General features: G+C 38.9%; 1 protein-coding gene across 8 annotated transcripts in view; it reads left to right on the forward strand.

Moving 5' to 3' along the window:
- DGKH (diacylglycerol kinase eta) overlaps positions 1 to 1,947 on the forward strand; it is a 136,428-nt gene extending 134,481 nt beyond the window's left edge. For all 8 annotated transcript variants that reach the window (XM_085536109.1, XM_085536108.1, XM_085536112.1 and 5 more), the window contains one exon: positions 1,255 to 1,947. In XM_085536109.1, the coding sequence (XP_085392235.1) occupies positions 1,255 to 1,344 (90 nt within the window). In that variant the 3' untranslated portion in view covers positions 1,345 to 1,947. The remainder of the gene's footprint in view (positions 1 to 1,254) is intronic.
- The last annotated feature ends 10,269 nt before the right edge of the window (positions 1,948 to 12,216 follow it).

Consider the following 12,216-nt stretch of genomic DNA (forward strand, 5'->3'; position numbering starts at 1 on the left):
GTGGCTGTAGAAGGTTAGATGCAGCCTTTATGTGAGTGTTTCAAAGAATGTTCTATTTAGATTCTTTTTTCATTCCGTATGAAAGCAATTATTTCAAGCCATTAATTCAACTCCATTCCTTTTTATGTCTTCATAATGGAAAAGTCTCCTACTAAAACAAAAAGATTTTTATTTCAGGAGGATAGGTATAGAAATTTGTTAAGATTTTTATTTAATCACCATCTGTTTATATAAGGTTTATTCTACAAATTACTATACTATTGGAATCCACCACTTAGTCAACATGACCAAAGCAAGGATTTCAAAGAGTTTCTCAAAGCTGGGTTTGACAGACAACAGAAACAGGTTTCCACCCACATTAGATGAAAATTCATTAGTGCAGTTGGAGTTGATTAACACAGCTGGGCATCCCCTTCTGTTTCTCTGATCATTGGACAAGCAAAAATAGGAAAATGATGTTCTTTAGGCTATTGTTAACGCTGGAAGAGTTTTGCTGCAAAAATTTCATGCCTGTTGTCACTTACACAGAGATGGGTCCAAGAAACTGATACTAGAAATACTTTGACTGCTATGTTTGTGTCAGGGGTGCCTAAAAGACTTCTGCATTTGTGTTTCTACCATTTCCCTCAGGATGTGACAGTAATGTCTATGAGAATATTTCTTCCAACTCTGTAATCATTAAGGCAATCCATGTTAGGAAGCTGAACCATTTTAGAATGAAAAAACAAATGCTTACATTTTCTGTTGCTCTCTGAAGGGAAGTTGTCCTACATGCCAATAGACATTATGTCCGCTTTCACTTGAGAGACTGGGTACATGTGTGCTATTTGCTGAAGACAGACATCATAGGGCCACAGATCAAGTAACATAGCTGGACTGAAGCTCTAATCCATCTTATCCTACCAAGCATTTGATTGCTGCATTAGAGAGGAGAGGGAGATTGTTCGCTTTTCTAGAAATTACGAAACGATTTGTACTTACAAGTCAAGTAAAAGATGTTTTTGATAGATTGTAATACTTTTGGTAACATGGTTATTGCAGGTAAGTAACTTTCCAACAGAGATACGCTGTGTGCTGTAAGCATTTTTTTAGGTGACACTTGCTAGAGCCATAGGTTATTTTCAAGTTAACGTTGATTGCAATAAGCACATTTCTAGACATCTTTTGGATGTTTAAATCATAGCTGTGGCCTTTTAATAAATAAATCAATAACCTTTCTTCTTTTTCTCTCCCTTTTTTTCTTGGTTTCTGTAGGACCTGGGGATAACGAAAGTGGGTCATATGAAGCGAATTCTCCAGGGAATTAAGGAGCTCGGCAAGAACACCCCTTTGTCTGAAGTGTAATTGTGCTGGTGCTCTCAGAAGAAAGAGGGAACATTGCTGGAGAAGCAAAGCTGTTGCAGGCACTTGGCTGTCTTTGTAGTTTATTATGGAAGAATAAGTGCTAGCATGTTCATGCAGGCTAGCGTTGCCCAGTACTTGTGTGGCGAAGAGCTTGTTGCAAGAGCATAAAAGAATTTGTGCCAAAAAAAAAAAAAAAAAAAAGAGAGAAAAGAGGAAATGGTTATACATTCTGTGAAGGAGTTTTCTTGGTGTTCACACTTGGCCAGTTCAGATAAGCACATTTTGGTAAATCAGTTGACGGTGAACTGTATTGACTGGAAAATATATCAAGGAAATGATCGCTTTGCTTACATGCAGCTCAGTATGCCTCTCTTACAACGCAGCAAGATGCCGCCGTATAGCACGAGGTTGTCTGGTTGCCCTTCCTGGGCACAGATTCCCTACAGCTTCCTGTGCAGGAGCCTGAGAGTTGGCTGCTTCCAAGGTTTCACACGCGGGTCTGGCAATGCCTCAGGTACCAGGCGCTCACGGGCCACGCAGGATGGGGAAAGATACCTTCTTGTACTCTGAATGCCAACTATAATGCATGGTGTGCCTGCCTGACTTGTCTGTCGTTCCGTTGCATGACACTTCTGATACTTTAAACACTTGAACAACTTTTATATCGGTTTGAATGAGAATTAATTTATTACTACTTGAGTGTCCTTTTTCAGTTCCAGGCACTTTTCTATTCTTCAGTGTTGTGTTATTCCTAAATGAGTTCTATGGCAAAGGATGTGTGGGTGTGGAAACTTAAGCATTTGTGCCATATTCAGCAAGTTATATGCATTATATATGATTGGGACGTTGTACAGTTAGATTTTTAAATATACCATGTACAGAAGGTGTATCAGGTAACTTAACTTATGAGTATTTTTGAAAGACCAGTACCTCACAAAAATATCAGTTGGCTTCCTGCATGGAAAACGATAAGGAATTTTCTCACGGTGCATTAAATGTAGTTATCCAGATATCTTAAACATCTGTAGCATATCGGAGCTTTTAGGAACTAATGGTTTTATTTATTCTGCTGTGCAAAAAGCAGGTGGAAAGATTAATGAAAATTTCTTACAGGAAAATTCGATCTATTTATCGCACATAAGGAAAGTGTTAAAATGTAGCAGCTGATTTGATTTTTGTGGGGTCAGCTTATACTCATCACTTATTTACTATTAATTTAAAAAAATTATATATATGTGTTTCTTTACAGAGGCATCAATTTGTTTGTCAGCACTCCTACATCAGTAAATCATAAAAAAAATTAAGACTCTGAAGTTTTACACTATGCATGCAAATATGATTCACATGCAAACTAGTAATCTATGAGTGTTATAAGGTTAAAAATGAAAACCATCTTTGTTTAGTAATTGCATTAGACTAGAGTTTATAAGGCTATTTACAATTTACTTAAACAAAACATAGCTTCATAATTGAATTTCCTGGTTAATTTCTCACAAAGTATTAATCTAGTAGAAAAACAGCATACATATATCTAGGGGTTAAGACACACAGAACCTACTTCAGTGGCTGAGATGAGATGATTCTGTGTCACATGCCAGAGAACTTGCTTGTCTTGCTGTTCTGATCAGTGCAGCATTCCCACCCCAGGAACTCTTGATTTATGCATTATTGAGTATCTTTGTCGATTCTTACAAGTTAACAACCATGTTAATATCTATTTGTGTTTTCCTAGTAGACAGCGGAGTAAGGTTTCATTTGTGTTGCCGAAAGCTTTTCCTTACTTAAAGGGGACAACGCCAAGTACCACAGCCAGGTTTTGTCCTCCCTTTCTCAGGACGATGGTGGGATTTATCCCTTGGGAAGTCAGATGTTCTCTCCTCATCGTTCTATTGCAAGAAACGTTAAAAAGGAGGAAGGCAAGCTTTGTTTATATCCATTTATAGTACTGCATGTTCTTGCTGCTGTAGGTTAAACCGTCAGCGCTCTGAGAGCTTTGTTGACATAATTGATTGTTCTGGTCAACAAACAAAAGTAAAAGGCAATGTTCCATTAGTTTTTCAGTCCAGAAAAAAACAGAAGCTGTTCACCAAGTGACATTATTTTCATGCTGTTGTATTAAAAGCATATGCAAACAGTGGAAAGGTTTTTCTTCCATGTACTTGACGTTGACCCCTTTAATGATGACCAAATGTCATTCTGTCGAGTCTTCACAAGTTATATTTCCTTTTCTTTTTGTTTCCTTGTAAGCTAAGCTATATTTTAATGTGTTGCACGATTCTAAAACATCAGTGTTGTGGTTGATGATGTAGTTAAACCTCCTGGTCAAGTTGAGGACATAATTCATGACATCATTTTCTTTGCTTTCCTGACTGTAGGATTCACTTTCACCACAGCTTTCAGTCTTGCTGTATGCACTGCAGTAAGACAGGCTCTAGAGCAGGATCGAGATAAGGCCATGTGATGACAGCTACAAAGGCCTACACTGAGTATAAAAAAAACATGAGAGATGCTTTTAGGCCGGGAGAATGACCAAGTGTTGTTTTGGAATGCAGCTTTCTCATGACAATCTTCAAATTACCTCAGTATAGGACAACTTGTTTTTACAAAGTTCCATTATTTTTAATGACCACCAAAGATTTCAATTTTTATTGTCCTAAAGCAGAGGGTTTTTAAAAACAAGTGCAAGTAGAATAAGTGTTTTAGGCAACAGTTATGTTATACTTAGTAAACGTCCAAGAGAGCGCGTTTCATGCAACTTTCTGCCTTAGAATGGTTTTGAATATTAGTTCCAAACATGCTGGACAAGGAGGTTCAAAATATTTTAAAGAATTTCTCTATTGAGGTGATGTTTTGTATCTGTGTTACGAGATGTGGCTTTCATCAAGATTGATTTTCAAACACAATGGTACTATCTTGTGATTATTGTAGATTTCCAAGCGTTGTTTTTTTCCCTACTGCTCTCAAAGTCCCAACTCCCAGAACTGAGGACACACATAGTTTCATTTTTAACACACAGAATTCTTTACCCTCTAATCTTGATGCTTAGATCACTTCAAATTATGCTTTCTAACATTTCATGGAATCATTATAGAATAATGGAATGGCCTGGGTTGAAAAGGACCATAATGATGTGGCTCTGGGCAGCTTGGTCTGGTGGTTGGCGATCCTGCCTGTGGCAGAGGGGTTGAAAGTAGATGATCTTTGAGGGCCTTTTCAACCCAGGCCATTCTATGATTCTGTGATCACCTCGTTTCAACCCCCTTGCTATGTGCAGGATCACCAACTACCAGACCAGGCTGCCCAGAGCCACATCCAGCCTGGCCTTGAATGCATCCAGGAATGGGGCATCCACAGCCTCCTTGGGCAACCTGTTCCAGTGTGTCTCCCCTTTCAGTGGTGGAAAAACTTCCTCCTAATCTCCAACCTAAACCTCCCCTGTCTCAGATTAAAACCATTCCCCCTTAACCTATCACTATCCACCCTTGTAAACAGCTGTTTCCCCTCCTGTTTATATGCTCCCTTCAAGTATTGAAAGGCCACAGTGAGGTCTTCTTGGAGCCTTTCAACACTAAGAAGGTAATCAAATTCCCTTAAAGTAGTTAATTTTCTGGAAAACTAGTTATCCCAGTAGCTTCTGTGGTGACTAATTCAATGCTTTAGATTCATTAAGATGAAATTCACTATACAGGATTTACCGGGTTCATTTTTTTATATACTTAACTCTACTGTCTGTCATTGTACCTTAAAGTCCACAAAAGCAATGCCAAGCAACCAGCATTTTTTGGAAGTGGATGGTATTCATGTAGATTAATGTGCTGCACTTCAAAAAGAAGAGGAGAAGCAGGTTGTAAAATGGCAGTACATTGCTCAACATGCTTCTGTTTTTCATCGTTTTCGTATAGTTTTTTTCCAGCTGACTACATCCAGGTGTCGTAGCAGCCTCTGATTTGGGTGGTGCAAATATTGCCTTTGTGATACATAATGCCTTCTTTTTAGAAACTGGATCATATCATCCAAATGTGTGTTCTTAGGGTTTTGGTGTTTTGTTTTGTTTTGTTTTGTTTTGTTTTTTCTACAGTTCTTTACAGAAAAAAAAAAGTGCATTTTTTTTCATATGATGGCAAAAAATTGAAAATTTTATTCATGATATATTTTTATCTATTTCCCCATAGACGTTTTTTCTCCCAAATACCAATTTCTGTCAAAGAAAAATGTATTAAACTTATTGAAGAATGGTAAAATAGAAAGCAGGTGTTCAAAAACCCTCCTAAACCATGTTAATTCAGTATTCCTTACTCTGGGACTGGAGCAAATATCCTTGGGTCCTCTTAATAACAAATAGAAAACATCCTTCTCTCTCCATCCCTGCCTAGAGAAATTCAGACTGAAACACTGTATGACTGTAATTCAGGCAGGAGGAATTGATTTGTTTTATAATGGCCCATTTTGTATTTTCCTGTGCTCTTCGTATAGAAACACAAAACCTGCCCATTTTGACTCTTTAATTGAACTCAGTAATACTAATTCACTTAATGATGAAAAATTAATAAAGCCTTGATAACACATAGATCTTATTACGGCGTAAAATAATCCATTTTTCTTACTGCATCTCGTTTTCTTTTGTAGAAGACTGGCAGAAAACCTTTCCACATGTAATATAAAAGTAATATATAAAATAAATAGGAGAGGAAATACAGCAGTATTGCTTTTAAAATAAATATAAATTGATATATTATTCACAGGTCATTCCACAGTGGATATGTTGGAATAAAACCTCCAGACCCCAGTGATTCCATTTTGCTCAATGCTTGCTATTAATGATTGCATTGCTAATGTTTACTGCTCTTTTCCCTTTGCTTTCCCCGTGCCCCTAATTATTAATTTATTGAATGCAAGTTTGACAGTTCTGGTAACTTAATAATTAGCAGTGTAAAGTTTATTTGTGAACGTTAATGTTACAAGCAGTGTATGTTGTTGAGGATAACAGTGCTGGAGGAGTATATTCTGCTTACAGCCAGGAGATCATCTGGTCACTTGTGTAAGTGAGAGCCACAGAAAACTGTATGAAGTTCTGTTTTTTCACCCCAATGTACCTCTCAGCTGCAGTGCCCTGAGTGTTACATTTGTGCCACGGGCTCTCCCATTTTTTGGTTGTTCTCTTAGATTGTGTGTTTCACGGTATGATTTTCATATCATCAATTTCGATGCTGCTTACGCTCACTACTAAGATTTAATGTTTGCAGGTTCTGTGCATGACTGTATGTTTGTCTTAAGCAAAAGAGGTTTTTGATCACTTGAGGAAACCGAGGAGTTTGGACAGGTCTTAAACTCTTCCTGCTGCCTCTTCATCTGTCAGCAGGATTGATAGAGCATCACGTGGTAATTGTCAGCTGAAAAACTTTACTGGTTGTATAAATTCCTGTATTTATATTGAGAACTTGGTGTGCAACTCAATCTTTTTTTACAAAAGGAGAAGAAGATTTCTAGTTCTTTTCTACCACTGTTGCATTAGGTTAAAAATCTCTGCTGATGGTTGGCTTATATACTTGAAGTGCTCATTTTCTGCCATACGGAAGCCCAGACTGTTTCTCACCAAGTGTATTCCATTTGGAAGCCATCTGGAGAGTTCCAGGAAGCCATTCCTGCTGCCATTTGGGGCTAATGACAGCGTTCATAGTGACTTTCGTAGGCTTGATATGATTGCCCTCAAGTTGATAAGCTAAGGGAGTGTTTGTGAAAGTTGTGTTTTTGAAGTCTTTGGAACTAAAAATTCTATCATAGAATTGTGGACTCATAAAATTGTTTGAGATGGAAGGGACCTCATTTAGCCCAACTCTCCTGCCATGAGCAGGGTCGTATCATCCACTATTATCAGTAAAAACAATAATAATAGTAATAAAATATTAGTACTGATAACAGTTTGGCAAACCAGCAGCATTCTGGCAGCTATAGACCTGAAAGTATTCTCAGACAAATTGCAAGCTCAAAGCCATCTGATTATTTTTTAATAAATACAAACCTCCACAGTGCCCCAAATACCTACAGTGAATATTTAGAGGGAATTAATACAGGGAGTCCTACTTTGAATCAACTAATTACGTTGGAAAACTGCTTAGTTCTTAATTAATAACCTGACAGTGACATTAACATGACTGTTCTTAGAGTCATAGAATCATAGAATGGCCTGGGTTGAAAAGGACCACAATGATCACCCACTTTCAACCCTCCTGCTATGTGCAGGGTTGCCAACCACCAGACCAGATACATATCAACTATCTTAATAAATAATATCTTAAACACCAGTCAAATCCAGAAGCTAAGTCAGCCCTTGTTTAAATCTCTCCACTGATGGTTATTTTATTATGCCCATTACTATTTGCTCCAGAAAGGTAGAAAGTTTCCCTACTGTGAACAGTGAAGGTATCTTTAAATGAGGAGTGCTACAGAATGGTATGATTTTGTTGGCAGTGTGTGTTCTGGCATGTAGAAAAAAGAGCTGATTTCATCTAATCATATTACAGAGGTGCTCTTTTTATCCAGGCTTATCTCTTCAGTGAGTATTCAGCTGGTATTCATTACACAGGTGTGAACCAATGCTGTAGCATTCACTTGTTTGCACGAGGGACTGCATAAGGCACACAAGCAAGTGCTGCAGAATGCACTGCATTCAGAAATGTGGCGCTGTCATTTTATGCACGACTCCTATCTTTGGGTTTGAATGAGGTTTTGAAGCAAAAAGCTGAAGTGTACCATTCAATATATATATATTAACATATATATATATATATATATATCCATGAGGAAAGGGAAGTACTGAACATGATTTGCTCTCTCTTAGGTAAATAAAAAATAATCACAGGCTCGCAGGGTGGTTTAGATTGGAAGGGACCGGTGGAGGTCATCTGGTCCAACCAGCTTCTGTAGCTTCTACTGTTCATTTTCACTTGGTCCTGTTCACCCTACAGGCAGATCTGTTGTTTTTGCAAATATGCAGAGTAAGGCCACAGATCTGTTGGCACTTAATGCACGCTCTTAGCTTCAAACAGCACTTTAGTCCTTTGTTTTAGCATTTATACGTGAGCCTCCAGAAGTTTTGGGTAGGTAGAAGTTGTTCCTCATGTGAAAGTTGTCTTCAGATCGATCATTGGTGAGCTTCTGAATGCTGTACCTATGAGTGTTATTCTCTTGCCAGTATTGTGTGTGCATGCGTGTATATATGCAGTATGTAGTCGGTTGCGTGTGTGTGCATGCACACTTGTACATATATATATGTATATATGCACCCTGGTTTTGCCCAATGTAAGGACACCAGCTTGTGTGCAGAGCCAAAAAACTTACATATATACAGTGCTTGAGATGCTGCATTGTTTTTATGATAATATTTTTTATATATGAGATGAATGGCAGGATGTTTACAGATGCTCGTTACTATTTAACTTATACAACGGCGTGGCAGGATGTCTTATGGTTGTTGTCAGCTAAAGAATTGTGAAAGATTCTGGGTGAAGTTTTGGCTTTGTGGAAATCCATGGCAAAACTCCCATCGACCTCATGGCGGCCAAGATGAAACCCCTCTGAATCTGTTGTTTAAAGGCTGTTTTCCTACTGTGATATTGTTATTATTTGTTTTGGAGCGAGTGAAATGTATTTATTTTTCCCCAATGTGAAATTTGCAGTCGCTGTTTGGATTTTTTTTTCTAGAGAACCTGCAAAATACAACCCGTGGGAATATACACCTCGTTGAATGTACAGACTTTTTCATTGTTCCGGTCCTTGAATATGTCTGTGAAAATGGCTTCTAAAAGACCTTTTTTTTTTTTTTTTTGTGAGATTTAATACAGAATCTTATAAAAATTGATCACGTTTCACACCTCTCTACACAGTTGGCATGTAGTGTGGTAGGCGAAAATGAAGGACTATTTATTGGCCAATAGAAATGTCCCTTCTCTTTTCTTTACCTACTGATTTCCTACAGCTTGCCTGGCTCTGTGGACCTGAAGTGAGTCACTTTTAAGTACCTTATCCAAAAGTACCTTACCTAAAAACATCCTTTATATTCTATACAGCTTTAAACTATCTCAAGACATGGAGGTAACTTCAGAGCTTGTCTGAAGGATGACCCTTGTAATGTTTCACAAGTGAATAAAATTATGCAAAGTTTAAGTGGGAGGGTAAACCAGACAACTGCTTGATATTAGAGAAATGGTTTGTTTAGAGGCAGAAGGATCAGTTCCTCAGTAGCAGCAGGGAGGAAAATTACTGTCATGCAGTGCTTCCTAAATCCCTTTCCAGGGTATCTTTTAATTGTGGATGCTACGTGTTTATTCTTCCTGTAAAAAGGCAGAAGGATGAGAAACAGCTGCATAAATACAAATTCATTTCTTTATTTAAGGCTAAAAATATTGTTTTCAAACAAGAGCTGTTGTGCACTTTGAAAAGTGTGTGTCCAGGATAAGTAAGTTTGTAATCATGGAATCGTAGAATGGCCTGGGTTGGAAAGGACCACAATGATCATCCAGTTTCAACCCCCCTGCTATGTGCAGAGCTGCCAACCACCAGACCAGGCTGCCCAGAGCCACATCCAGCCTGGCCTTGAATGCCTCCAGGGATGGGGCATCCACAGCCTCCTTGGGCAACCTGTTCCAGTGCATCACCACCCTCTGTATGAAAAACTTCCTTCTAAAATTTCCTTCTACCTATCATTATAGGGAGTCATCGCAGGGACACAGCAGGACTTTTTAAAAATGAGGTATTTATCAACAATACTGTCAGTATGTTACCATACTACCCTTTAAGTCTCATTCTGAAGACCTCTGTACAGAACACGCCCACCACCCCCAAGCATCTTTTGCTGTACTTTTGTTTAAGAAAGGATAATATGCCAGTTTGCGCTCTTCACATTGCTAACGAGGAAGGAAGCAGCTGGTTGAACTTGCCAGGAGTTTTTTAGCTATAGAAATCCCAAATGGCGAGCAGTGGTGGCGAGCAGTGAGCTCCTGGGGGATGCACAGGGCTCAGACTGGGCTCGCTGGTCTGCTGATGTCGATCTGACATGGGCGTTAGATGGAGCAGGTGGGTGCCCAAGCAAGCAGGCAGCTTTCCTTTTGCTTGCTCTTTGTCTTTCTGTAATTCTAATCAGGAATGGGCTTCAGGACTCACTGTTATTTATCAGAAGGGCCGCGATGGGTACAGGATATCAGATGGAATGAGGTAGGTGGGCAGATGGGGGCCGCAGGTTCTGCTTTTGGCTTCATGTGCTGAGGACCGGGACAGGTGGGTTACCTCTGTGTGCCTCTCTTTCTCTGCCTGTGGGAAGGAAGGATGCTCACCACCTGGTACAGCCCCCGGGACCCTATAGAAAAGCAGTGATACACAAGTGGCTAAGTTCTACTGACACTATTCTATGTAGCATAAATAACTTTGGTCCTTAACACTGCAGAAATGGCTTTTATTCCGGTTTCAGCTCTGGCTATTTAATGACATTCTACATCCTGAGTAGTCAGTATTGAAGCTTAGCAATTGCTACAGTACTGCAATTATTACGCGCATCATAGCGGGCTCTGTTTGCTGCAGAAAAGAGTCAAACTTTAAACTGCCTGACAAAACTTGCCAATGAAGTCTATCTAATAGAGCAGGGGTGTAACTTTCAGCTTTATTTACTTGTAATAATGGTAAGGAACAGTGAATTTTGTTTGTTTACATACTGTTTACAATGGCACAGTTTTATTTTTAATATATAAAAACAATTGAGGTATTTATTGCATATACTATTTTAAAGATGTTTTATGTGTTTTCACCTTTGGAATATATTGTTACATTTCCTTGTACAGATAATTTGGGTGGCTTTGTTAATATAGTTAGTAATTTTTATGACTACTAAGTGACCAGTTTTCCGTGCCTTTTTATTGTTGGATGCATGATTACATATTTATTATTGTATGGAAGTCACTGAGATGTGTATTTTTGTATTCTGCTGGAAGCAATGGTTGATTTTATTGTACATGATAAAAGATGCCTTCCGTATCGGGCACTCATACGAGATCTTCCTTCTCAAATAAACAGAATGCATTCAATGTACGTAAGTCTTTGAATTCTTTCTGTGTCTGGAAATGGATGGAGATCCTCGATCATTACACTGAATCTTAGACGTCACCCACTCAAAACGTGTGCTGGCAGCGACGTCACCAAATCTAAAACCAAATTCCCCCCCTGAAATCAATACAGCAGTAACTTCTTGGCACAGTGTAAGCCTTTGTAACTTAAAAGAAAACCATGTATGTTAAAACTATAAATAAAATGTGGATGAATGACTACCAAGCATCATTTCTGTTCAGTCTGCCACACACTGCACTGAAATTGTGTTAAATTGCAGGCTTTGAATGCAGCACTTTATATGGCTACGTGCAAGGCCACATGTAAGTAGGTCACCCTGCATGTAGGTGTTTACATTTGCAGGGATCTTCCGCTAGGTCTTGCTGGCATACAGCGTATTAAATGTAAAAATAGGCTTACATTTGCATCCATAGTAACAACAGCCGTTAAAACATAATATACAGTAGTGCCCATTTCTCCAAGGTCAGCAGCAGTAAAACAAACACATTTTCCCTAGCGGTATATGCTGAACCTCTGTAACAACAACCCAGGTAAACAGTCGCTGGAGTTTATTCCATGCCAAGACCTGAAGACAGAAGGCGATTCTGCAGGCAACGATCAACTACCGCGTTGTGGGTCAGTGAGCTATTAGGTTAGCACTTAGCTCAAGGCGTGATGTGAGAGTAATTGTCACGGTGTATGGCAGAAGACAAAGTACAGCCTAGGTGAGCTTAAGCCGGTTGTTTGGGGCTGGTCCTGGAGCTGAGATCCTGTTGTCCT

The sequence above is a fragment of the Coturnix japonica genome, chromosome 1, assembly GCF_054131305.1.
Source record: "Coturnix japonica strain WE chromosome 1, WE-NBRP24, whole genome shotgun sequence".
Classification (NCBI taxonomy): domain Eukaryota; kingdom Metazoa; phylum Chordata; class Aves; order Galliformes; family Phasianidae; genus Coturnix; species Coturnix japonica.